The sequence below is a fragment of the Salvelinus fontinalis genome, chromosome 27, assembly GCF_029448725.1.
Source record: "Salvelinus fontinalis isolate EN_2023a chromosome 27, ASM2944872v1, whole genome shotgun sequence".
Classification (NCBI taxonomy): domain Eukaryota; kingdom Metazoa; phylum Chordata; class Actinopteri; order Salmoniformes; family Salmonidae; genus Salvelinus; species Salvelinus fontinalis.
Genome location: NC_074691.1, coordinates 26,655,516 through 26,683,379, shown reverse-complemented (window position 1 = coordinate 26,683,379; position 27,864 = coordinate 26,655,516). Strand labels below are relative to the sequence as shown.

The following is a 27,864-nucleotide window of genomic DNA, read 5'->3' as shown; positions in this document are numbered from 1 at the left end:
AAAAAAATGGGTCAGTCGACTCCCTGCCGCGAGATGTTTTTGTACTCTCTGCTACAGAACAGATTCGTGTCGCGCGGGCCTTTAACCGATAGCTTTGCAACAATCTTTCCAAAAGATGGTAGCTCACGGAATTAAAACAATTAAACGAAGAACAAGAACAATTGCCTCTATTCAAACTCGGATATACTAACATTCAAGTAACTTCCTCATAGTTTGAAAGGTGTAGCCTATTTATTTTTTTCACTATTGCTCTCGAAGGTTTACAAGAGCAAGCTCGCGCCAGTCTGATGAATTCGCCAAACCAGGACGAAGATGATGTGCCCGTTAAAGACCCGGTAAAATACGGAGAGTTGGTCATATTGGGGTGAGTAACGGTAGGCTATACGGATAAATTGTAGTTCATATCACTGGATCGAAACTGAGCTAATAGTCGTAGTAGGGCACTTAGGCTACCAGTCTACTATGTTAGCCTACTACGAAAGGATGACGTGTGAGGCAGTTGAGTTCGGTTGGTTTTGTTCTACACAGAAAAACGTTATCATTTACTTGTGCTGTACAGAAAATGTTAACTTATTGTTATTTTGTAACATATTTACCCCACACATTGTGGGAGAATTATTGTGAAGTTTCAGGAGAACGAGCGCTAAGGACACGTTACAGTAACTTTGTAACACTTTAGGACATATTTGATACACTGGTGGGTACATCAACAACATATTGTTACTTTGTAACTAATAGACACTTTCGCCCAAAGGCGCTGAGCACAATAGCCTGGGGACGAGGTTACTTTGTAACAGCGCCTGAAGATAATTGTTATAATAAGTTATAATAAGTAGCCTACTAACGTTACATTGTATCATCATAAGCCCATACTGAAATGAGTAAGGAGGATGTAGCCTTTTTTCTTCAATAGACGTCTGAGTGGGTGTAAAATCAGTACTCGATTGCTTAGGCTGAAAATCTCTGATGTCATACTATTCTGGATCTGTGAAGATCGCAGAATGTGGGACACTGGATGAAACCAAACCAACCGATAAAACTCAGCCTAACATATGCCACCACCATTGATGTGTGTGTATATATATAGCTCACTTTCGTGCTTCACATAGGGGAATTCAATCAACAGACACACATTGGCCTATTGGAACATTCACAAATGGCTCATGCGTGTAGGCTGAAAACATATTATCCCAACACATACCAGACAGGATGTGCATAAGAGAGAGACAGACATTCAGCGTTTCCACCTCTGCCCAGTCTATAGTCCAGAGGATCAGTGGGTTAACTACTCTCTCATGCGCTCTCTTATACCCACACTTCCGTCCTGCTTCCTGTATACACGCCTGTGATGTGGTGACCCCATATGCCCCTCTCTTCCCCTCTGCAGCCCTCCTGGACTAGACCATTGCCCAATCCAAAATCAACCCCTAGCCCTGACCCTGGCACAGATCTGAAAGGATTGGATAGGTATGAACAGTATGGTTAATACAGCTCACTCTCTGTGGGGTGGCAGAAAGCGGATGTTTCCGTTTCTCAGGGATACATTATTTTCAACCTAACTTCTGTTTCCCTTGAAAAATGAGTGTGGGGACTCCGTTCAGGCGTCTTTTTACACCTGCTACATTAGATGAATATATCTAGCCTACCACTTGTCTTCTGATAGGCCAGGGTGGAACTTCTGGCATATTGCATGTACCTCTCCAATGCTCTCAGACCTACACAGATATCACAACATAAGGGTAGGGGCTAGGGGTTGATACAGTCTTGTGTTAACTAACGCTCCCGGCTGTAACCACATTATGCTTTCCCCCTCCAGAGACCGGGGTTCAATCCTTGTATCCTCCCTTCTCACACTGGACTCTCTTTCCCTCTCGTTTCAGTACTGTCTCAAAAAAAGTGCAAAAAATATGTAAGGAGATGGCAGTTCCACTCATTTGAAAATAAAATAAACTGACTGACTACTAGCTCTAGTAATTGTAGATTGTCTAGTAATTGTAGATAGGTGTTAGTGTTATGGTCAAATCTCCACCTAGCTCCTGTGACAATGCTATACATACATATGCTGCTGACCATCATGGGCACTTGAATGATGATTAACTGGATGTAACTAAAGGACAGACAGTGACAGAGAGAAAACAGCCATGGCTGACACAATGTACTCAGTCTTCTGCAGAAATGCTATCGGAATACTCCTCTCTTTTGTAGTGAGAATTGGCCTGTAATTACTCTGTAATGATTTAGGGAGAAGAAAGGGGATACCTAGTCAGTTGCAAAACTGAATGCATTTAACCCAACCCCTCTGAATCAGAGAGGTGTGAGGGGTTATTTTAATCGACATCCACGTCATCGCCGTCCAGGGAGCAGTTGTTGGGCTTTAACTACCTTGTTCAATGGCAGAACGGCAGATTTTGCCACCTTGCTTGCTCGGGGATTTGATCCAGCGACTGTTTGGTTACTGACCCAACACTCTTACAATATTCATCACACACCCCAGACCCAATGATGTTCTATGAAATGCTGATTGTTCTTCTCTGTTTTCTATATTGGATAACTAGCTACAGTATAATCTTGAGAGAACCCTCTCCTCGTCGCTATCAGACATCATGTGTACATTTTCACTAGCCTAGGTGCGTCCGTTTCTCTCTCAAGCTGATAACAGAGAGACATCCATGCTTTTATTACAACCAAGCTTGACTACTGTAATGCTCTACTGTCTGGTCTACCCAAGAAAGCCATTGGTAAACTGCAAAACATACAGAATGCAACAGCACGGGTACTGACCAAAACCAGATGGAGATCACACATTACACTGGTTTTAAGATGTTAAGTAGTATCGTCTCGAGTCCGGTCTCAAGACCACATATTGAGTGTCTCGGTCTTGTCTCAGTGTCGACAAGATGGCTCCGGAGAACAAGGCTGGCGTTTTACGTATTCCTAACCAATTGTGTTTTTTGTTCGTTTCTTTGCGTTGTTTGTAACGTATTTTTTAAACTTATTTTGTACATAATGTAGCTGCTACCGTCTCTTATGACCGAAAATAACTTCTGGACATAAGAACTGCGATTATTCACCACGGACTGTCAGAATCCTCTTTCGCTCCTAGTAGCCGGGGACTTTAACGCAGGGAAACTTAAATCTGTCTTACCAAATTTCTATCAGCATGTTAAATGTGCAACCAGAGGGGAAAAAAACTCTGAACCACCTTTACTTCACACACTGAGATGCATACAAAGCTCTCCCTCGCCCTCCATTTGGCAAATCTGACCATAATTCTATCCTCCTGATTCCTGCTTACAAGCAAAAATTAAAGCAGGAAGCACCAGTGACTCGATCAATGGAAAAAAGTGGTCAGATGAAGCAGATGCTAAGCTACAGGACTGTTTTGCTAGCACAGACTGGAATATGTTCCGGGATTCCTTCGATGGCATGGAGGAGTACACCACATCAGTCATTGGCTTCATCAATAAGTGTATCGACGACGTCGTCCCCACTTACGGTACGTACATACCCCAACCAGAAGCCATGGATTACAGGCAACATCCGCACTGAGCTAAAGGCTAGAGCTGCCACTTTTAAGGAGCGGGGCTCTATCCCGGAAGCTTATAAGAAATTCCGCTATGCCCTCCGACGAACCATCAAACAGGCAAAGCGTCAATACAGGGCTAAGATCGAATCGTACTACACCGGCTCCGACGCTCGTTGGATGTGGCAGGGCTTGCAAACCATTACAGACTACAAAGGGAAGCACAGCCGAGAGCTGCCCAGTGACACGAGCCTACCAGACGAGCTAAAGTACTCCTATGCTCGCTTCGAGGCAAATAACACTGAAACAAGCATGAGAGCACCAGTTGTTCCGTACGACTGTGTGATCACGCTCTCCGCAGCCGATGTGAGTTAGACCTTTAACATTTTAGGGATAGGGGGCAGCATTTTCACTTTGGATGAATAGCGTGCCCAAATTGAACTGCCTCCTACTCTGTCCCAGATGCTAATATATGCATATTATTATTACTATTGGATAGAAAACACTCTGAAGTTTCTAAAACTGTTTGAATTATGTCTGTGAGTAGTAACAGAACAGAACAGGCAGGCAAACTTCCAAACAGGAAGTGGAAATTCTGAGGCTGGTCGATATTCAACTCATCGCCTGTTCAAATCCCAGTAAGATATGGATCTGTTTGCACTTCCTACGCCTTCCACTAGATGTCAACAGTCTGTAGAACGTTGAATGAAGCTTATACTGTGATGTGGGGCCGGATGAGAGGGGAATGAGTCAGTGGTCTGGCAGATTGCCAGCCTTGCGTTCCATTACTTCTACAGACACGAAGGAATTCTCCGGTTGGAACGTTATTGGATATATATGATAACAACATCCTGAAGATTGATTCTCTACTTAGTTTGACCAGTTTATTCGACCTGTAATATAACTTTTTTAAGTTTTCGTCCGAGTTCGGCTGGACCTGCGCAAGCGTTTGGATATGTTTACTAAAAGTAGCTACTTGGACATAAATACCGGACATTATCGAACAAAACAACAATTTATTGTGGAACTAGGATTCCTGAGAGTGCATTCTGATGAAGATCAAAGGTAAGGGAATATTTATGATGTAATTTCGTATTTCTGTTGACTCCAACAACATGGCGGAGAAATGTTGTTATATCTGAGCGCCGTCTCAGATTATTGCATGGTGTGCTTTTTCTGTAAAGTTTTTTTGAAACATTAAATCACAGAAATACTCATAATAAACATTGATAAAAGATACAAGTGTTATTCACAGATTTAAAGATATACTTCTCCTTAATGGAACCACTGTGTCAGATTTTTAAAAAAAAATACGGAAAAAGCAAACCATGCAATAATCTGAGTACGGCGCTCAGAGACCAACACAATCCAAGAAGATATCCGCCGTGTTGGAGTCAACATAAGTCAGAAATAGCATTATAAATATTCACTTACTTTTGATGATCTTCATCAGAATGCACTCCCAGGAATCCCAGTTCCACAAAACTGTTTGATTTGTTCCATAAAGTCCATAATTTATGTCCAAATTACTCCTTTTTGGTTCGCGCGTTCAGTACACAATCTGAACTCACGACGCGCGGGCAGGTCCAAGCAAAAGTTCAGACGAAAAGTCATATTACAGTCCGTAGAAACATGTCAAACGAAGTATAGAATCAATCTTTAGGATATTTTTAATATAAATCTTCCATAATGTTCCAACCGGAGAATTCCTTTGTTTTCAGAAAAGCAATGGAACAGAGCTCGCTCTCACGTGAATGAGCGTCACGAGCTCAAAGCATTCTGCCAGACCTCTGACTCATTCCCATCTCATTCGGCCCCACTTCACAGTAGAAGCATCAAACAAGGTTCTATAGACTGTTGACATCTAGTGGAAGCCTTAGGAAGTACAACATGACCCATATCCCACTGTATCTTCAATATGGAATGAGTTGAAAAATGACCAACCTCAGATTTCCCACTTCCTGGTTGGATTTTTTCTCAGTTTTTCCCAGTTTACTCTGGGTACGCCTTTCATCCAAACGTGAAAATGCTGCCCCCTATCCATAACAAGTTAAACAGGTCAACATTCACACGGCCGCAGGGCCAGACGGATTACCAAGACGTGTACTGCGAGCATGCGCTGACCAACTGGCAAGTGTCTTCACTGACATTTTCAACCTCTCCCTGTCTAAGTCTGTAATACCAACATGTTTTAAGCAGACCACCATAGTCCCTTTGTCCAAGAACACTAATCAAATCAAATTTATTTATATAGCCCTTCTTACATCAGCTGATATATCAAAGTGGTGTACAGAAACCCAGCCTACAACACCAAACAGCAAGCAATGCAGGTATAGAAGCACGGTGGCTAGGAAAAACTCCATAGAAAGGCCAAAACCTAGGAAGAAACCAAGAGAGGAACCAGGCTATGAGGGGTGGCCAGTCCTCTTCTGGCTGTGCCGGGTGGAGATTATAACAGAACATGGCCAAGATGTTCAAATGTTCATAAATGACCAGCATGGTCAAATAATAATAATCACAGTAGTTGTCGAGGGTGCAACAAGTCAGCACCTCAGGAGTAAATGTCAGTTGGCTTTTCATAGCCGATCATTGAGAGCATCTCTACCGCTCCTGCTGTCTCTAGAGAATTGAAAACAGCAGGTCTTGGACAGGTAGCACGTCCGGTGAACAGGTCAGGGTTCCATAGCCGCAGGCAGAACAGTTGAAACTGGAGCAGCAGCATGGCTAGGTGGACTGGGGACAGCAAGGAGTCATCATGCCAGGTAGTCCTGAGGCATGGTCCTAGGGCTCAGGTCCTCCGGGAAAGAGAAAGAAAGAATTAGAGAGAGCATACTTAAATTCACACAGGACACCGGATAAGACAGAATAAATACTCCAGATATAACAGACTGACCCTAGCCCCCCGACACACAAACTACTGCAGCATAAATACTGGAGTCTGAGACAGAAGGGGTCAGGAGACACTGTGGCCCCATCCGATGATACCCCCGGACAGGGCCAAACAGGCAGAATATAACCACACCCACTTTGCCAAAGCACAGCCCCCACACCACTAGAGGGCTATTTTCAACCACCAACTTACCATCCTGAGACAAGGCCGAGTATAGCCCATAAAGATCTCTGCCACGGCACAACCCAAGGGGGGGCGCCAACCCAGACAGGAAGGCCACATCAGTGACTCAACCCACTCAAGTGACGCACCCCTCCCAGGGACGGCATGGAAGAGAACCAGTAAGCCAGTGACTCAGCCCCTGTAATAGGGTTAGGTAACCTGTCTAAATGACGACCGACCCGTAGCACTCATGTCAGTAGCCATGACGTGCTTTGAAACACTGGTCATAGCTCATATCAACACCATTATCCCAGAAACCCTAGACCCACTCCAATTTGCATACCGCCCCAACAGATCCACAGATGATGCAATCTCTATTGCACTCCACACTGCCCTTTCCCACCTGGACAAAAGGAACATCTATGTGACAATGCTGTTCATTGACTACAACTCAGCGTTCAACACTTTAGTGCCCTCAAAGCTCATCAATAAGCTAAGGACCCTGGGACTAAACATCTCCCTCTGCAACTGGATCCTAAACTTCCTGACAGGCCGCCCCCAGGTGGTAAGGGTAGGTAACAACACATCCGCCACGCTGATCCTCAACACAGGGGCCCCTTAGGGGTGCGTGCTCAGTCCCTCCTGTACTCCCTGTTCACTCATGACTGCACGGGCAGGCACGACTCCAACAGCATCATTAAGTTTGCCGATGACACAACAGTGGTAGGCCTGATCACCGACAACGACGAGACAGCCTATCGGGAGGAGGTCAAAGACCTGGCCGTGTGGCGCCAGGACAACAATCTCACCCTCAATGTGATCAAGACAAAGGAGATGATTGTGAAATACAGGAAAAAGAGGACAGAGCACGCCTCCATTTTCATCGACGGGGCTGTAGTGGAGCAGGTTCAAGTTCCTTGGTGTCATCACCAACAAACTAACATGGTCCAAGCACACCAAGACAGTCGTGAAGATGGCATGACAAAACCTATTCCCCCTCAGGAGACTGAAAAGATTTGGCATGTGTCCTCAGATCCTCAAAAGGTTCTACAGCTGCACCGTTGAAAGCATCCTGACTGGTTGCATCAATGCCTGGTATGGCAACTGCTCGGCCTCCGACCACGAGGCACTACAGAGGGTAGTGCGTACGGGCCAGAGCATCACTGGGGCCAAGCTTCCTGCCATCCAGGACCTCTATACCAGGGGGTGTCAGAGGAAGGCCCTAAAAATTATCAAGGACTCAAGCCACCCTAGTCATAGACTGTTCTCTCTGCTACCACGGCAAGCGGTACCGGAGTGCCAAGTCTAGGTCCAAAAGGCTTCTAAACAGCTTCTACCCCCAAGCCATAATACTCCTGAACATACTCAAATGGCCACCCAGACTATTTGCATTGCCCCCTCCCCCCTCTTTTACACCGCTGCTACTCTGTTGTTATCATCTATGCATAGTCACTTTAATAACTCTACCTACATGTACATATTACCTCAACTAACTGGTGCCCCCGCACATTGGCTCTGTTCCGGTACCCCCCTGTATATAGTCTCGCTATTGTTTTACTGCTGCTCTTTAATTACTTGTTGCTTTTATTTCTTATTCATATATTTTTTAACTGCATTATTGGTTAGGGACTCGTAAGTAATCATTTCACTGTATGGTCTACACCTCGGCGCATGTGACTAATAAAATTAGATATGATTTGAATTAGAGGTCGACCGATTATGATTTTTCAATACCGATACCAATTATTGGAGGACCCAAAAAAGTCGATACCGATTAATCAGCCGATTTAAAAAAAAAAAAAAAGGTATTTGTAATAATGACAATTACAACAATACTGAATGAACACTTATTTTAACTTAATATAATACATCAATAAAAACAACTTAGCCTCAAATAAATAATGAAACATGTTCAATTTGGTTTAAATAATGCAAAAACAAAGTGTTGGAGAAGAAAGTAAAAGTGCAATATGTGCCATGTAAAAAAGCTAACGTTTAAGTTCCTTGCTCAGAACATGAGAACATATGAAAGCTTGTGGTTCCTTTTAACATGAGTCTTCAATATTCCCAGGTAAGAAGTTTTAGGTTGTAGTTCTTATAGAAATTATAGGACTATTTCTCTCTATACCATTTGTATTTCATATACAGTATATCACAAAAGTGAGTACACCCCTCACATTTTTGTAAATATTTGAGTATATCTTTTCATGTGACAACACTGAAGAAATGATACTTTGCTACAATGTAAAGTAGTGAGTGTACAGCTTGTATAACAGTGTAAATTGCTGTCCCCTCAAAATAACTCAACACACAGCCACTAATGTCTAAACTGCTGGCAACAAAAGTGAGTACACCCCTAAGTGAAAATGTCCAAATTGGGCCCAAAGTGTCAATATTTTGTGTGGCCACCATCATTTCCCAGCACTGCCTTAACCCTTTTGGGCATGGAGTTCACCAGAGCTTCACAGGTTGCCACTGGAGTCCTCTTCCACTCCTCCATGACGACATCACAGAGCTGGTGGATGTTAGAGACCTTGCACTCCTCCACCTTCCGTTTGAGGATGCCCCACAGATGCTCAATAGGGTTTAGGTCTGGAGACATGCTTGGCCAGTCCATCACCTTTACCCTCAGCTTCTTTAGCAAACGAGCCTGCTGCTGCCTACCATCGCTCAGTCAGACTGCTCTATCAAATATCAAATCATAGACTTAATTATAACACAATAACACACAGAAATACGAGCCTTTGGTCATTAATATGGTCGAATCCGGAAACTATCATTTCGAAAACAAAACGTTTATTCTTTCAGTGAAATACGGAACCGTTCCGTATTTTATCTAACGGGTGCCATCCATAAGTCTAAATATTCCTGTTACTTTGCACAACCTTCAATGTTATGTCATAATTACGTAAAATTCTGGCAAATTAGTTCGCAACGAGCCAGGCGGCCCAAACTGTTGCATATACACTGACTCTGCGTGCAATGATCGCAAAAGAAGTGACACAATTTCACCTGGTTAATATTGCCTGCTAACCTGGATTTCTTTTAGCTAAATATGCAGGTTTAAAAATATATACTTCTGTGTATTGATTTTAAGAAAGGCATTGATGTTTATGGTTAGGTACAGTCGTGCAACGATTGTGCTTTTTTCTCAAATGCGCTTTTGTTAAATCATCCCCCGTTTGGCGAAGTTGGCTGTCTTTGTTAGGAAAAAATAGTCCACACACAGTTCGCAACGAGCCAGGCATCCCAAACTGCGGCATATAGCCTGACTCTGTTGCAAGAGAAGTGACACAATTACCCTAGTTAAAAGAAATTCATGTTAGCAGGCAATATTAACTAAATATGCAGGTTTAAAAATATATACTTGTGTATTGATTTTAAGAAAGGCATTGGTGTTTATGGTTAGGTACACGTTGGAGCAACGACAGTCCTTTTTCGCGAATGCGCACCGCATCGATTATATGCAACGCAGGACACGCTAGATAAACAAGTAATATCGTCAACCATGTGTAGTCAACTAGTGATTATGATTGATTGATTTGTTTTTTATAAGATAAGTTTAATGCTAGCTAGCAACTTACCTTGGCTTCTTACTGCATTCGCGTAACAGGCAGGCTCCTTGTGGAGTGCAATGTAAGGCAAGGGGTTAGAGCGTTGGACTAGTTAACCGTAAGGTTGCAAGATTGAATCCCCGAGCTGACACGGTAAAAATCTGTCATTCTGCCCCTGAACAAGGCAGTTAACCCACCGTTCCTAGGCCATCATTGAAAATAAGAATGTGTTCTTAGTTAAATAAAGGTGTAAAAAATGGTATAATAAAATGAAAACTTGAAATCGGCCATTCCGATTAATCGGTCAACCTCATTTGAATACATTTGTACTAATTTCTTCCCGAGACCAGCAGACTAAAAATACTATCAGCTTCCGTTCTGTTAGCGCATAAAACCGTGTCGCCAGGCCAAATATATACACTCCTTTCTTGAAACATTAATACAGTCTCTTAACAGCCTTAATATCTATTATAGACATGTTTGCTCAGTGGCAAACCTAATAGGCCTTCAGTGTGTGACAGGTTGGTGATTCTGAAAGGACAGCAACCATAATACCAGCGCACTCATGTAGGAGAGTGCACTTTTTGTAAAACACAAAGGGCCTGTGGTGTAGTGGAGCCTTATACCCACTTTTGTTTTCAATGGACATTGTGTATACTCACTTCTTAATCCCTACTGATGCGTAACAAAGTAGTGTAGTGGAGGTATACGACTTATCAAGTATGTAGTACAGTAGAGAAGTCATGCCCAACGTAGTTGTCACGATCGTTAGTATAGACGGACGAAGGCGCAGCGAATGTAGAGTTCCACATGCTTTATTAACAGTGAAACTTAACAATAAACGAACAAACCATGACTACAGAGTTGCAAAGTGCACTAACTCCAAACAATATCCCATAACACACAGGTGGAAAAAATGCGACTTAAGTATGATCCCCAATCATAGACAATGATAGCCAGCTGCCTCTAATTGGGAATCATACTAAAACACCAACAAAGAAAAACAAACAAGAACCCCACATAGAAAACATAAACTAGACTAAATCCCTAGTCACGCCCTGACCTACTCTACCATAGGAAAAAAGGCTTTCTATGGTCAGGACGTGACAGTAGTCTACACAATCGCAAAGCATGTGAAATATATTCACATGCACGCCGCACACAGCCTAGTTTCAGCAGAATATCATCTGCAGGCAGCAAGAAAGTGCAGCGCTCAGCTGGTTTTGACATGGAGCAACTCACAGAAGAATGACATCGGTAGCAGGTGGGGTCGGAAAGACGTTTAAAATGTAAGATATCTAACGGTAAATGTTAACTAAGGCAACAATGGGTATGTAAACCAGGTATTTAAGAAGTTTAGTCCAAAGTGTTGGTTAGTAGGCTATTTGTGATGTGCAATTGTCTTTATGCACTGTTTGCATCAGGGGCGTAGACATGGATGGGCCTGGGTGGACAGAGGCCCATCCACTGGGGAGCCAGGCCCTAACAGGCCCACCAAATCAGATCAAATCACTTAGACCAAATCAAATCACTTAGACCATCGAATCTTTGCGTAAAAAAAAAAATGTCTGGAAAAACTCATATTAAAACATAAGAAAATATAGGATTTTCACACAGGGTGCCTTTCCTTCGCTGGGCGGGCCATTTGGGAACTTTTTGGCAAAATCTGAGTATACCCACTTCTCCAGCCTGGCAGGTAGGAGCGTTGGGAATGACAAGGTAAAAAATCTGTCATTCTGCCCCTGAGCAAGGCAAAGGCAGCCCCCCGCGCCTCTGATTCAGAGGGGTTGGGTTAAATGCGGACGACACATTGCAGTTGAATGCATTCAGTTGTACAACTGACTAGGTATCCCCCTTTCCCTACACCACTGCATAGGTCCAATGGAAATACAGCAGTAACATACAGCATGATGTTAAAGGATAAGCTGTCCATAAGCTCGGACATAATTAGCCACTAGGTGCCAATCATAAGAATACAAAAACACAACCATTGAGCATTTCCCAAGCGAAATGTACAACTATTACTTCCCATTACAAAAAAAGTAACCGGTGACCTAAAGTTTAAAGTGGAAGTGACAGCGTTTTAACTACTTTGCAGATATGAAACAAACAGACAATCATAGTAAAAAACATACAATTCCCAGTTTATGCTACAAAACCAACTTTATAAGAGGTTTTAAATAGATGGATGCAGAATAGATGGATGCAGTTCAATGCATGATTAATATAATTCACCAATACATTTCTTGGTAGTCCCAAAAATATTGCTATGAGGTTGTAAATCACAGCTGGGCTGGTACATTGTTTGCTGCCTCCATTCAGGTTGCACTTACTCAAAATTCTGGACAAAAACGGATGAATGTAACTAAGGCTGGGAATGTCAATATAATCAAACTAGCAAGGGCAATGATCATAAGTCAGTCATAACGTGGCTAATAGGCTAGGGTATCTATTTATGTACCAACATAAAAACACAGAGCATAGCGTTAGCTAGCTAGCTGCTAGGAGGATGTCATGCCATTGGAGGAGTGGGTTAGTGACTGACTTTTTCCCCTCATATCGTTTTTCGGTAGCTATACACAGCTCGAGATGCAGGTGTCATTTGGTTAGCTAGCAGGAACTTAAATGATTGTTATCCAGTTAGCCAGAGTGAATTTGCAAATGCAAAAGATATGATATCTACTCTGATTCAGAGCACTCTCATCTGAGTGTGCCAGTGATGCCAACTGGCACACTGGCACACAACTGATGAATTTACGAATGTGCAACACCCGCTGAATGTGACCGGTGTAAACGTAGACAAAAAAAAAGTAATAGTGAGTCAGGAATGCTCTAGAAAACATGTTAACAGGCTAACCAGCTCTGCTACGGCGAGTAAAGTAAGGTGTTCTCTCATTTGTGTCTGGGAGTAGCTAGCAAGCTAGCCAACTTTAGCCAGTTGGCATGCATTGGCAGGCAAGTTGCAGAAGAAGTTTCAAAATGTAAGAGGACTCCCGTGGTGTTTACATATTTGCAGAAATTCATTCAGGTGGCTTTTGGTGAATACGTTCTAATGATCTAAAGTTGCGCTGTTGCAACTTCCTGTAAAGACCAGTTCAAAGTGAATGATGGCAGACCCATGTGGCAAATGGCTTGTTTGTATAAAGGCCTACTGTTGCTCTGATTGGCAATAGCGCACCAGTCTGTGTAGACTCCGGTCCTGGACAAGACAGATGTTTTTATTCTGATTTATTTACTGCAGTGTCTATTAATTGTCCAAACGCACGGACGCTTTCCCACTATATATTGTTAAAGAATTCTAACAAACATTCTAAGAATTTATGAATTCGTGAAAATGACCATATCTAAGTGGTTTTAAATCAATCCATGAATGTGCACCCCAATAAATGTCAGACATGCTATTAGGTTATGTAGCCAATAGGTCCCTCCAGGTCCTCTGGCACTGGCCTTTTAACTATCCCATAGCCTAGGACCAAGAGGCATGGAGAGGCAGCCTTTAGTTATTATGCCCCCAGCCTCTGGAATTGCCTGCCCGAGAAGAGGAGGGGGGCTGAATCTGTGGACACATTTTCTTAGCTATGCTTTTCCTTAGTGTGCTTTTTAGTTGTTCAGTTTGTCATAGTTTATTTTTTTAAAATTATATTATATTATGTTTGCTCTGTAGTAAATATTTAAGCTTTTCTTTTCATAGTTTTTTCGTTTTTTTCCTGTAAAGCACATTGCGTTGCATTCCATGTTTGAAATGTGCTGTATAAATAAAGATTGATTTGATTATATTCTGCTGCGATGGCATGATTTGCCAGGTCCACCTTAAGGATCACATGCTCTGCAGTCTCTGCCTGTCTATCTCAGTTCAGGGCATGTGAGGTGATGTGATGTCTGTTCTGCAGTGAGTCCCTGTCTGTCTGCTATCTCTCCTTCATTACCTTAGTTACACTGGGCTGAGTGGGCTCTGTGTGCTAGCCTGTGTTTTCTCTTTCTCTCTCACACTTAACGGTTAGGGTCTCACTGGCGTCCCTTCTGGATGGTTAAGCATTGCACCTGTACTACCATTACTGTACCTCAATCTCATTTCATAAAGTTAGCATTTTCTTCTCATTTAACTTCTCAAAGTATTACCATACAATACTTTGCTGCTGTCGCTTGCCTTTCTCTCAGCAGAGGGAGTGAATATTTCACATTGCGTACAATGTGCTGCCGAGGTGCATATGCGCGAAGCTGTCGGACCAGAACTGGCCAGGTCAAATGTATCACATCGCATCTCGACCCTCTCATCTTTTTGGCTGCGGTCCAAACACTTAAAAGACACCCTATCCCTTCAGCCCTCAAATTAAGTGGACACTTCTGATGACGTATCATTACATTTGTCGAGTTTACACTTGCAGGGCAAGGGGCGAGGGAGGAAGGAATGATTTTTAAATTGACCACCCTTAGCCGGAAATTCGTCACTGGTTCATCCCGTGATGATTGTGTTTTCAGCCACCAGTAGCTTGTGGGTGCTTTATATGCACAACAGTCAATTATGAGTGCATGTCTACTTATATTAAATATGTAATTATTAATATACGCCAACTGAATGATAGCTAGCAAATTAATTAGCTAACTGACGTTAGCCTGCCTAGCTGGAACATCTGAAGAAGGAAAATGTTTTATTTCCACATTTTCCAAACAATAACCTAACAAAAACATATTTACTTTTCCCAAGACGTGTTTGTGCATTTAGTAGCACCATTTCTAACTTATTTACATTCGTTTTTACTTACACTCGTATGTTGACTTCTCCATTCATGTTGTTTTTAAGTTTTCACTGACTTAGCGGATGTACAATTGTCGCAAATTGAATTATGGGGAGTTTCAGGCCCCGGAGTGAACATAATTGTACACTCGCAAAGCCGACTAAAAACGAGGACTGAGGAGCTTACGTTCAAAACTTCCCTTGCTTGGCTAGTCATTTGGACCGCCTTCCAAGATGGCGACGGGGATTCCCCCAAGGGCATAAGGCGAAAGTAAGTGGACAAGGGTGTGTCTTTTTAAGTGTTTGGACCGCAGTCTTTCTGTATCCCTCTTCATGACCTTTGCCTTTCTCTCTGCCCTTTGTCCCTGTATTTCTCTGCCCTCTCTTCCCGCTCTGTCTCTTTCTGTTCTATTTCTCCTCTTTCTGCCCTCTCCCTGCCCTCTTCCTCCTCTCCCTTCTCCCTCAGCTCTGTCCTAATGTGACACAGGGTAATTGTACAGGTAGCAGTGTGTTCCCTTCAGCTTTCCTCTCCTCAGATCTCATGACAGGGCCTGTGTCTATTCCATGACAGGGCCTGTGTCTATAACACTGGGAAATGGAAAGATATTGGTTTGTCTGGTCTGGGCTAACACTGTTGAAGGGAAAGATCTTGGCTTGTCTGGTCTAACACTGGGAAAGGGAACGATCTTGGCTTTTCTAGTCAGGTCTGGTTTAGAACTTAAATTATTCTAATCGTCCAGGAAGAGCAGCTACAGCTTAGGGATGGAGGGAGAGAGAGCGGTAGAGTTGATTTGGAAGCAGAGTTGATGTCCCCCCACAAAGGGCTTTGTGCCCACTGGGCATTATCCGAATAGTCTTTAATAGGTACAATACCACTGATTAGCTGAAAGCTAAAACCAGCATGCGGCCCTGTCTGTGAACTCCTAGCATGACAGCGCAGCTCCACTCTGTTGCCCAGGAAGCTAGAGACGAGACACAAAAGAGTTTAGGTTTGAACAATCAGCAGAGATGACAGCACTGTTCCACTTAGGCTAACGCTTACTCATCCGCTCTTTCTCGTTCCATCTCTTGCTTGCTCACACACACACACACACACACACACACACACACACACACACACACACACACACACACACACACACACACACACACACACTCTCTGAATACAGTTTAATTGGTATTTCAGTGTAAAGAGGGTTCACACAGTAAGCACACTATTCTAAGCGGCCTGTCAGTGAATTGGGCTCATGTGGTACTTACCAATGGATGAGCAGGGCCAAATGATCAGTATTGATTTGCGATATCAACTGTCTTCAATTATCACATGAGATGAATGGGATGCATGGGGTATTCCCTTTCGCTAATAATGTAGTGTGTTTGTTTTTGTGTTCTCTGTAGGTACAATGGTTCTCTGCCCAGTGGAGACCGGGGGAGGAGGAAGAGCCGCTTCGCTCTGTACCGGAGGACCAAGGCCAACGGAGTCAAACCCAGCACTGTTCACATCCTCAACACAGCACACGACAGCAAGGTGTGTGTGTGATAGTCCATAGTGATAGTACCACAGTCTTCCTATGGTGGGAAATTCTGTCCTCATGGTAACCTACAGTAAGAGTGGACAGGGTAAAAGGATTATTGCTGTGTGTCTGTGTCCGTGTGTGATTGCAGGCAGTCCACAGCAGAGGGCAGCACAGCATCTCCTTCACTCTGTCCCGCAACCAGACAGTGGTGGTGGAGTACTGCCATGACAACGACACTGACATGTTCCAGGTAAACACCACAACAAGGGTTTTATTTAGGCTAAATACCAGAATGATGCCAGCTTATCAAGAGAACACTGAGTTATTTGTCTTCCATACACAGGAAGAACAGAAAGAGGTGTTGCTACCACTTTCCCTTTTTGAATAGACCAAGGACTTGGTTATTATTTATTGCTTCTGCTATGTGTATACCACGTCCTCCAGAATTTGTGTATTGGATGCTTAATTGACTCGGATGCTGGGTATACTCTGAACCATCAATGGGCTTGGCACGGGTGCTTGAGACACTCAAATACAGAAATAATTAATCAGCCAATCCCACACCAAACCCCTTACTGTACTGAAAGAACCACATTACAAGATTCAGTTCTGAAAAGATGTCTGTTGGTGGCCAGATGAGAACAGGGACCCAGATACATTCAAAACATGGAGAGGGGTGTAGAACTATAAATACATGTACTTGTATCTTAAGTGTTTTAACACAGGTGGTTTATTTAATATGAGTAACTACACACAGCTTGAAAATAAATGGTGCTGGATGTTATTGCTATTTTTGTGTGAAAGATAAAGTATTGGTAAGTCATAAGCACAACAGGATCCTTCAAGTCCTGGCCTAATTAACAAGCTAAAGAAAAGCTCAAATCATCAATAAAACCAAAATCATGACTTGACATAAAATATTACTTTTAGCTACTAGTAGAGCATAGGGCCTTAAAATTGCTTTCCAATCAAACCCTGTTCTGAACACAATAAAGATCCCATGTAATGTTTCTCTCCGTCTCACTCGTTTCCCTGCAGATTGGACGCTCCACAGAAAGTCCAATAGACTTTGTTGTGACGGATACTTCAGGAGAGGGGAAGGAGGGCGAGGACCCCTTGGTGGCCCCCAGCACCATCTCCCGCTTCGCCTGCAGGGTGGTGTGTGAACGCAACCCCCCCTACACTGCACGCATCTACGCCGCTGGCTTCGACTCCTCCAAAAACATCTTCCTAGGGGTTAGTGTGTAGCACAGGCTCGGTAGAGAGACCAAATGGAGAGATGTATGGGTACAAACCCACCATTGCTGGACCAGACAGTTGAATGTCAGTTGGATGTCAATTGAAAATGAGTTGGAGAAGAATCACACTACGTTATGGCCACATTCAATAGGCACAAACGAGTGTGTTCCTATTGGACAGGTGCCGACAGTACCTACCTACGTTTTCTCCCTCTGGGTGCCTACTGAATGCAATAGATACAAATAACCAAGCTTCTATTCTCTCTCGGTTTTCTTCCTTTCCTTCTTCTTCATCATCTCCTCCTCCTTCAGGAGAAAGCCACTAAGTGGAAGAACCCGGACGGCCACATGGATGGTTTGACCACCAACGGGGTGCTGGTGATGCACCCTGAGGGCTTCCCTGAGGACAGCAGACAGGGTCTATGGAGGGAGATCTCTGTATGTGGGGACGTCTATGCCCTCCGAGAGACACGCTCCGGACCCAGCCGAGGAAAACTGGTCAGTACTTAAGCTACAAGAGGCACAACCAGAACTCTGCCCCAAATGGCACCCTATTCCATATATGTGACCCACCGGCTCGATTCGGTCTCATGTAGCAACATTTGAAATTGTGTTTTTTACATTGGATAAAAGTTTAGAGCTACAAAATGGTATATCATACACTACAGTTGAGAAACAATGGGAAAGTAATTCTGCTTTGAAAGTTGATAAACTTGTAACCTCACTTTTGAGAAAATGGCCCTTGAGTATTTTGGTACCTACTGGCGAGCTCTTCTTTGTCTACACCCATTTAGCATCGTTAACACACTCTTAAGCTTTAGTCCCACCCATCTCTGACCATTTTACTCGCCCTAGCAGAGCTGGTTAGGCTGTTTTTATGTTATCCAGAGTGTTGGTGACTGCAACTGTGCTGCTGGCAACAATTTACTTACGCTTTTTTTGCCACCGTTTACTGACACCGGCCATATTCAATGGGTGTTGAGCGTTCGTAAATTCATCAATTATTCTGCACTCTGGCACACTCAGACGAGAATGCTCTGAAATCGGAGTAGATGACCAGAACGAGTTTACCAGCTACGTCGTTTGACAATTGTCGCAGTGACATCATAAACATTCTATTGAAATAGTTCTTTGCATAGTGGAGTCTTTAGACATGTAGCTAGATAGCTAAACAATGGACCATAATACCAACTCGTGACGTCACTACCCGACATGAATCTGCAGGTAGCTAACCAACCAGGTTCGACTTTCTGACTAAATTTGAAAGTTGTAATATCTGAAAAGGTAGCTAGCTAGACTCTTTAAAAAAATTTAACCTTTAATTAACTAGGCAAGTCAGTTAAGAACAAATTCATATTTACAATGATGGCCTGGCAAAAGGCAAAAGGCCTCCTGTGTGGACGTGGGCCTGGGATAAAAAAATAAAAAATACAATATAAATGTAGGACAAAACACACATCACGACAAGAGAGACAACACTACATAAAGAGAGACCTAAGATGACAACATAGCAAGGCAGCAACACATGGCAACACAGCATGGTAGCCACACAACATAACAACAACATGGTAGCAACACAACATGGTAGCAGCATAAAACATGGTACAAACATTATTGGGCACAGACAATAGCACAAAGGGCAGGAAGGTAGAGACAACAATAGAACTGTCAGTAAGAGTGTCCATGATTGAGTCTTTGAATGAAGAGATTGAGACAATACTGTCCAGTTTGAGTGTTTGTTGCAGCTCGTTCCAGTTGCTAGCAGCAGCGAACTGAAAAGAGGAGCGACCCAGGGATGTGTGTGCTTTGGGGACCTTTAACAGAATGTGACTGGCAGAACGGGTGTTGTATGTGGAGGATGAGGGCTGCAGTAGATATTTCAGATGGGGGGAGTGAGGCCTAAGAGGGTTTTATAAATAAGCATCAACCAGTAGGTCTTGCGACGGGTATACAGAGATGACCAGTTTACAGAGAAGTATAGAGTGCAGTGATGTGTTCTATAAGGAGCATTGGTGGCAAGTCTGATGGCCGAATGGTTTAGAACATGTAGCCACTCGAGAGCACCCTTACCTGCCGATCTATAAATTATGTATCCGTAATCTAGCATAGGTAGAATGGCCATCTGAATCAGAGTTAGTTTGGCAGCTGGGGTGAAAGAGAAGCGATTACGATAGAGGAAACCAAGTCTCGATTTAACTTAATCCTGCAGCTTTGATATGTGCTGAGAGAAGGACAGTGTACTGTCTAGCCATACTCCCAGGTACTTGTATGAGGTGACTACCGCAAGCTCTAAACCCTCAGAGGTAGTAATAACACCTCTGGGAAGAGGGGCATTCTTCTTTACCAAACCACATGTCCTTTGTTTTGGATGTGTTCAGAACAAGGTTAAGGATAGAGAAAGCTTGTTGGATGCTAAGAAAGCTTTGTTGTAGAGCATTTAACACAAAATATCTTACCCTTATACATGGATGGACACTTCTCTCTCTGTCACAGATGCCATGGTTGCCCTTAGTTTGAAGATGTAATCCAGAGACAGGTGTTCTCTTTTCAAATGGCAGAATTTTCTCCATCTCCTTAGCTAACATACTCTAATTTCACTGATTTCATAACTCGGTCCTCCAGAAAGTGTAGAGCAACACTTATGCAGTTCTACTACATGATAGCTGTCCAAAAAGCCGTGTTAGAAAGGATTACCTACACATACTGACAAGCTCATGTTATAGACAGAAGGGTGCTACATGGCAGACCAATCCGAACTCATCTCTTAGCATGTCCAGCCCACTCATTATCTCAGCCAATCATGTCTAGCGGGAAGGTTGCTGTCTTTTTCTGTGGCTAAACCAACTAGGCTCATAATTTAACAATTTTATTAGTCTTTACAGATGGCATCCAAGTTTGTTATTAAAGCACATGAAAGTTCACATGTTCCAGAAGGCATTTCTGCCCCAAAAAACGCATTTTGATAAAATAAAAAAAGTTTATGTTCAAATGGTGCTCCTGTGAACTAGTAAAGCGTGACATACACCCAGTTTCCTGAAACAAGACACATATAGTGGTCTACTAGCCCTATAGGCCCTTGTCAAAAGTAGTGCACTATGTAGGGAATAGACGCCTGTATCTGTGAACGTGTCAATTTCTATGATTCTTATATGTTCTAGTGTGTATTAGTAGTAATCATATGTTCTCCCTGTGTGTGTCTGCTGGCACTCAGGCGGAGGGAGAAAGCAGTGCCCTTCGTGATGGTTCTCTGGTGGACCTGTGTGGAGCCACTCTGCTGTGGCGTACTGGAGAGGGCCTGCTCCGCGCTCCCACCCTCCGCCACCTGGAGGCACTGCGACAGGAGCTCAACGCTGCCCGGCCACAGTGTCCTGTAGGCCTCAGTACCCTGGCCTTCCCCAGCTTGCCACGCAGCCATAGGTTAGTACAGTGATGTAGTGGAGGTTAAATGGAGTTTAAACACCTTTTTTTGTCGCGGTGGTTTACCCACCATTTGTGGGAAAATACATTGAAAGTATAGGGAGTGTTTATTTATTTCAATTTAGGGGGTAGATTCCCCCATATATTTTCTTTTGTATATAGAGTACCAGTAAAAAGTTTGGACACACCTACTCGTTCAAGGGTTTTTCTTTCTTTTTACTATTTTCTACATTGTAGAATAATAGTGAAGACATCAAAACTTTGAAATAACACATATGGAATCATGTAGTAACCAAGAAAGTTTTAAACAAATCAAAATATATTTTAGGTTACTCAAAGTAGCCACCCTTTGCCTAGATGACAGCTTTGCACACTCTTGGCATTCTCTCAGCCAGCTTCATGAGGTGGAATCACCTGGAATCCATTTAAATTAATACGTGTGCCTAGTTAAAAGTTAATTTGTGGAATTTCTTTCCTTAATGTGTTTGAGCCAATCAGTTATGTTGTGACAAGATGGTATAGAGAAGATAGCCCTATTTGGTTAAATACCAAGTCCATACCATCATTACTTTAAAACATGAAGGTCAGTCAAATAAAAGCTTCACAGAGTTCAAGTAACAGACACATCAACATCAACTGTTCAGAGGAGACTGTGTGAATCAGGCCTTCAGTCCATCATTTCTTTAAGACACGAAGGTCAGTCAATCTGGAAAATTTCAAGAACTTTGAAAGTTTCTTCGAGTGCAGTCGCAAAAACCATCAAGTGCTATGAGGAAACTGGCTCTCATGAGGACCGCCACAGGAAAGCAAGACCCAGGGCTATCTCTGCTGCAGAGGATAAGTTTATTGGAGTTAACTGCACCTCAGATTTCAGCCCAAATAAATGCTTCACAGAGTTCAAGTAACAGACACATCTCAACATCAACTGTTCAGAGGAGACTGTGTGAATCAGGCCTTCATGGTCCAATTTGCTTCAAAGAAACCACTACTAATAAGAAGAAGAGACTTGCTTGGGCCAAGAAACACGAGCAATGGACATTAGACCGGTGGAAATCTGTCCTTTGGTCTGATGAGTCCAAATGTGAGATTTTTGGTTCCAACCACCGTGTCTTTGTGAGACGCAGAGTAGGTGAACGGATGATCTCTGCATGTGTGGTTCCCACCGTGAAGCATGGAGGAGGAGATGTGGGGGTGCTTTGCTGGTGACGCTGTCAGTGATATATTTAGAATTCACTTAACCAGCATGGCTACCGCAGCATTCTGCAGCGATACGCCATCCCATCTTAGTGGGACTGTAATTTGTTTTTCAACAGGACAATGACCCAAAACACACCTCCAGGCTGTGTAAGGCCTATTTGACCAAGAAGGAGAGTAATTGAGTGGTGCATCAGATGATCTGGCCTCCACAATCACCTGACCTCAACCTAATTGAGATGGTCTGCGATGAGTTGGATTGCAGAATGAAGGAAAAGCAGCCAACAAGTGCTCAGCATATATGGGAACTCCTTCAAGACAGTTGGAAAAGCATTCCTCGTGAAGCTGGTTGAGAGAATGCCAAGAGTGTGCAAAGCTGTCATCAAGGCAAAGGGTGACTACTTTGAAGAATCTCAAATGTAAAATATATTTTGATTTGTTTAACACTTTTGGTTACCACATGATTCCATATGTTATTTCATAGTTTTGATGTCTTCACTATTATTCTACAATGTAGAAAATAGTAAAAATAAAGAAAAACCCTTGAATGAGTAAGTGTGTCAACTTTTGACTGGTACTGTAGGTCAGGATATTTAAGCCTCCATATATCCACTAGTTCCAACATATCCATGGTATTTTGTGATTTCCTTAAGTACATGAGGGTAATCATTTGTAGTGTGATTTCCTTTACAGCCCATTAAAGTATTTAAAACCGTATTATAGTCTCCCACCATAATAACAGACGCTTGTATTGCATGTAGGCTTGATAAATACATTTTTAAGAAGCTTCGATCATCATTATTTGGACTGTATGGATTAATGAGCCAAATCTGTTTATGGTCCAATAACATATTTAAAAGAATCCTTCTACCTTTTGGATCTGTTTTGTACAGTTTGCTCAATCAGATCAAAATGATTGTTAATTAATATCATCACCAAGTATAGGGAGTGTTAGTTGATTCACCCTGTACGGTGATCAGAGTTAACCCACCTACTTTTTTTTACCACTACATTACAACACCAACACACACACACACAGTGGTTATAGCCTAGCGGTCAAAGTGTTTGGTCTGTAACCGAAAGGTTTGAATCCCTGAGCCGACAAGGTGAAAAATCTGTGTATGTGCCCTTGAGCAAGGCACTTAACCCTATTTGCGCCATGGTGTCCGTTGATAATGGCAGATACCCCACTCCAAGGGGATATGCAAAAATAATAATTAAAAATATATATATCTAAGTCACACATGCGTATTAATAAACACTTGTACTTGTGTGAAATAGGACAAATATAAGCACCCACCATTCTTATTATTATTACTACACACTGCTACACTAGGAGCTCAACACTTCCTGGCCAGTAGGCCTCAGTAAGCAGACACAGATGGGTAGCTACTAAACAGTGATACACTAGGAGCAAAACCTATTCATAAGTTGCCCTATCTACTGTTACAGTGATATGGGGCAAATTCAACCTTGAGCACGACACAACCCGATTCCAAATCTGTTTTTATCCCATGTAATCTATTTATAGCTATTTTACAATATAATATAACTACTACCAAAAACGACTAAAAATGATGCTTTGAGTTTGATGAAAGCTAAAACCAAGTCGTTTTCATTTCCCCCCAGTCTGGAGGAGCGCCAGCCCTGGGTCTACCTCACCTGTGGACATGTGCATGGCCACCATGACTGGGGCCAGCGTCCGGAGCGCCGGGAGGAGGGAGGAGGAGAGGGGGAGGAAGGGATCACAATGGTCCGCCGGGAGTGCCCTCTATGCAGGAGCGTAGGGCCCTACGTGCCCCTGTGGCTGGGGTGTGAGCCCGCCGTGTACGTGGATGCTGGAGCTCCCACATATGCATTTGTACCCTGCGGCCACGTGTGTTCGGAGAGGACAGCCAAGTACTGGGCGGATACCCCACTGCCTCATGGGACACACGCCTTCCGGCCCACCTGTCCCTTCTGCTCTGCTCCTCTCAGCAGCACCCCACAGGGCTGGACACGCCTCATCTTCCAGGGCCCTATCGACTAGCTCGGGCCCCCAGGAATCGAGACCACAACTACTACGCAAACGTGGAACCAACCACGTCACTAAGCCAAGGGCCCAATCCTAACTTGAGATAATAGTGCGGAACTAATATTTCTTCCATTTACACTGCATCCTTGATGTATGATTTTAGACAAATGTGTGTAACTCAAACATCTTTGTAAATCATGCGTTGATGTCAGTTTAGGATCTGTGTGGAAGTTTAAATTAGACGCATGTTTCTCTCAAGGTAAGATTTTGTCCATAACAGAACCTCACTTCAAAAGCAATAAGAACTCCACTATAGCAAAGCATTACATTCATAGATAAGCTAGTTGTTCCGTTAGTCATCCATGTTTCCAGTTGTCTCTTCAGACATGGCTGAATGTTATCTACAGCTCAAGGGCTTAACCTGGGGTATGTTGAAGTCACTGGATGTTCATATTTAATGGTTTCCTGAAAATAATGGTTAATGGTTTCCCTCTCAGCCTAATTTTGAACCAATAATGTAATGATGCTTCCAAAGTTCTTGATTGAATATTCCATTTGACAAAATATGAATTTTTCAGAAGAAAAAAACTTTGTAATATTGCGAAGCGGTTCACCTCGAAATTACCAATAACTTACTCTATAGTGGCAAAGATAAGTGATGTTTGTGAACATTCTGCAGTTTGACCACACCTCAGGTTGGGAACCAATCAGACAGACAAGGTCTTTGTCATGTGACAATATAGCAGAAAGGTCAAAGGGCGTGACCTAAGGTAACCTCATAAGACAACAGATTTTCAATTAAAATGTACCTATTTTATTAAAAATGGGGATGTTTGGGGTAGGATGGGTTAGGATTTTATTTAGATGTTAAGATACAACTATTTTTTTATCTTGAGTATTGTTTTTAGTTAAATGTGATTTGTCAATGTAAGCGTTTTGTGTATGAATATTATTATTATTATGTGTGTTCGATGAAACTGGGAGAGCTTGTGAGTGTGAGAAAATTGCCAACACTGTGTCACACAACCATAAAAAATTGCCCAGACAATGAATGTAGCCAAATACTCAGGCTATACTAGCTTAGCCTTCCAATGTGCTCGTATTGAATTGTTCTATATTATGCTACTATTTTTTTATCTAAACGTTGTGATATAGCTGGAACATTTCAAATTGCTTCAAGAAGATGAACCCGTTAAATAACATACCTACACTACTTCTCGTTTATCTTGCATGAACACACACACACACACATCTTGCACTGTGGATTGCCAAATCTTGCATTTATGCTAAATTGTACACCGTGTTACATGTTAATTATACACAGTACTAAATGCCTCAAGTGAAAAGAAATGCTGGTGAAGTGAGCAGTCCAACAGAAATCTATAATTTAAACATGTTCTTTCCCATATAAGAAATGTACACGCCTACTCAGCTGCTATTCAGGGACAGAGAACATGCAGCAGAACCGACATGATGCTGTTATGTAGAATAGAGATAATCGTGTCAGCTCTATATTACCTTTCTATGATGTATTAACTGTTTCAGGTTTACAGCCGTCAGTCCTCCGCACACTACCATGCTGTATTTGACATACACTATATATACAAAAGTATGTGGACACACCTTGAAATTAGTGGATTTGGGGGCCGCTGAGTGCTGAAGCGCGTAAAAATCGCCTGTTCTCGGTTGGAACACTCAATACCGATTGCCAAACTGCCTCTGGAAGCAATGTCAGCACAAGAACTGTCTTCGTCTGGAGCTTCATGAAATGGGTTTCCATGGCCAAGCAGCCGCACACAAGCCTAAGATCACCATGAGCAATGCCAAGCGTTGGCTGGAGTGGTGTAAAGCTTGCCACCATTGGACTCTGGAGCAGTGGAAACGCGTTCTCTGGAGCATCTGGCAGTCTGATGGACGAATCTGCGTTTGGTGGATGCCAGGAAAATGCTACCTGCCCGAATGCATCGTGCCAACTGTAAAGTTTGGTGGAGGAGGAATAATAGTCTGGGGCTGTTTTTCATGCTTTGGGCTAGGCCCCTTAGTTCCAGTGAAGGGGAATTTGAACGCTACCGCATACAATGACATTCTAGATGAATATGTGCTTCCAACCTTGTTGCAATAGTTTGGGAAGGCCCTTTCCTGTTTCAGCATGAAAAAGAGAAGTCCATACAGAAATGGTTTGTTGAGATAGGTGTGGAAGAACTTGACTGGCCTGCACAGAGCCATGACCTCAACTCCATCGAACACCTCTGTGATGAATTGGAACACACACTGCGAGCCTGACCACCGACTGCGAGCCTGATCAGTGCCTGACCTCACTAATGCTCTTGTGGCTGAATGGAATTCCCTGCAGCAATGTTCCAACATCTTGTGGAAATCCTTCCCAGAAGAGTGGAGGCTGTTATAGCCGCAAAGGAGGGACCAACTCCATATTAATGCCCATGTTTGTTTTTTAAAGATGAGTTGTTCGATGAGCAGTTGTCCACATACTTTTGGTAGTGTAGTGTGTAATGGGTAATATTACCAATGGGTAAAGAAGCACTTCAGGATGTTACAACCAATCAGGACGTCTTCCGAGTTCAGTTGTTAAAAGAACAATCTTCTCTTCCTCAGTGCCAGTGTTTTCACCAAACCGATTGTCTATTAACTCAGGTTTAGAATACCCAGAGTTTGCCCCCGGGGCAGCACAGGACACTCGGCTACAGTAGGCTAGTAGTAGACAAGATTTTGGATGGTCATTTATTTTATGGCCACATTGAAAGAGTTGCAACGTTAGAGAACATTCCGATAAGAATACATTGTTTAGAAATACATGAATAGTGAGTCATGCCAGTCGGTAAAGTCCATTTCTGTTTGCAACATTCGGTAAAACATTATTACCTTTTTTAATAGGCCCCGGTTACTACACCTTTCAATATTTCTCAAGTCCTCAGTGGTCTGATGACTTCCATATCCGGGTCATAATACAGTTACCCAGTCCCTCAGGGGTTGTGGTGGAACTAGTCAGGTTGAAACACAGTACAGGTTGTTTAAAAAAAAAAAAAAAATGTCAGTTACATTTCTGTTACCTACCCCATTAAAATATCCTAAATATCCATTTGCCCCAGTCCACGGGATATTCTGCTATTGAACGTGCCAATTCTTAAATGTAGGCCTATTATAATGATATAGCAGGTGAATGAAATAATGTTTGCCCAGCCTTTTGTCTTATTTTATTGTTTTATATCCTTTTTGTTCTGGGTTATTTTATCCATTTGTTTTTTCTCCTCTGATTTATTCTCCCATTGCGCCCCAGAGTCTGTATAAGTCACTCCTAACGACGGGTCCATGGTCAGATATTGTTTCAGTCCCTCTAATGCTTCATTCTGGAATTGGGGTGAGCATAATCTGATCCTAGATCTGTTAAGAGGAACTTCTACTACATTAAACCATTTTTCTTTCCGTTTATCCCCACCTCGCAGATGACCTTTGACTTGTAAGGTCCTGATAACCTCACAACTATTACTCTGGAGCGACCAAAACTCGAAATGCTTATGAAGTGCTTTGCCTCTTACTTTACTGTAATCCTGGGGTGCACAGACAATCACTGTACACACGTCAATAAACCTGTTTTAAAACTA

At 42.8% G+C, this 27,864-nt stretch overlaps 1 protein-coding gene across 1 annotated transcript; it reads left to right on the top strand.

Moving 5' to 3' along the window:
- The first annotated feature begins 41 nt into the window (after window positions 1-41).
- Window positions 42-27,864, top strand: LOC129825370 (E3 ubiquitin-protein ligase pellino homolog 2-like). Its single transcript, XM_055885427.1, has 7 exons — window positions 42-364; window positions 16,263-16,392; window positions 16,530-16,631; window positions 17,420-17,617; window positions 17,932-18,117; window positions 20,831-21,036; window positions 23,860-27,864. The coding sequence occupies exons 1-7, from the start codon at window positions 288-290 to the stop codon at window positions 24,257-24,259; spliced, it is 1,299 nt and encodes a 432-aa protein (XP_055741402.1). The 5' UTR covers window positions 42-287; the 3' UTR covers window positions 24,260-27,864.

Bases quoted from the DNA above. Each gene is read 5' to 3' on its own strand.
- LOC129825370 (XM_055885427.1), top strand. From the start codon at position 288: ATGAATTCGCCAAACCAGGACGAAGATGATGTGCCCGTTAAAGACCCG. The intron at 16,632-17,419 runs GTAAACACCACA...GTTTCCCTGCAG, and splicing joins ACGACACTGACATGTTCCAG to ATTGGACGCTCCACAGAAAG. The intron at 21,037-23,859 runs GTTAGTACAGTG...ATTTCCCCCCAG, and splicing joins AGCTTGCCACGCAGCCATAG to TCTGGAGGAGCGCCAGCCCT.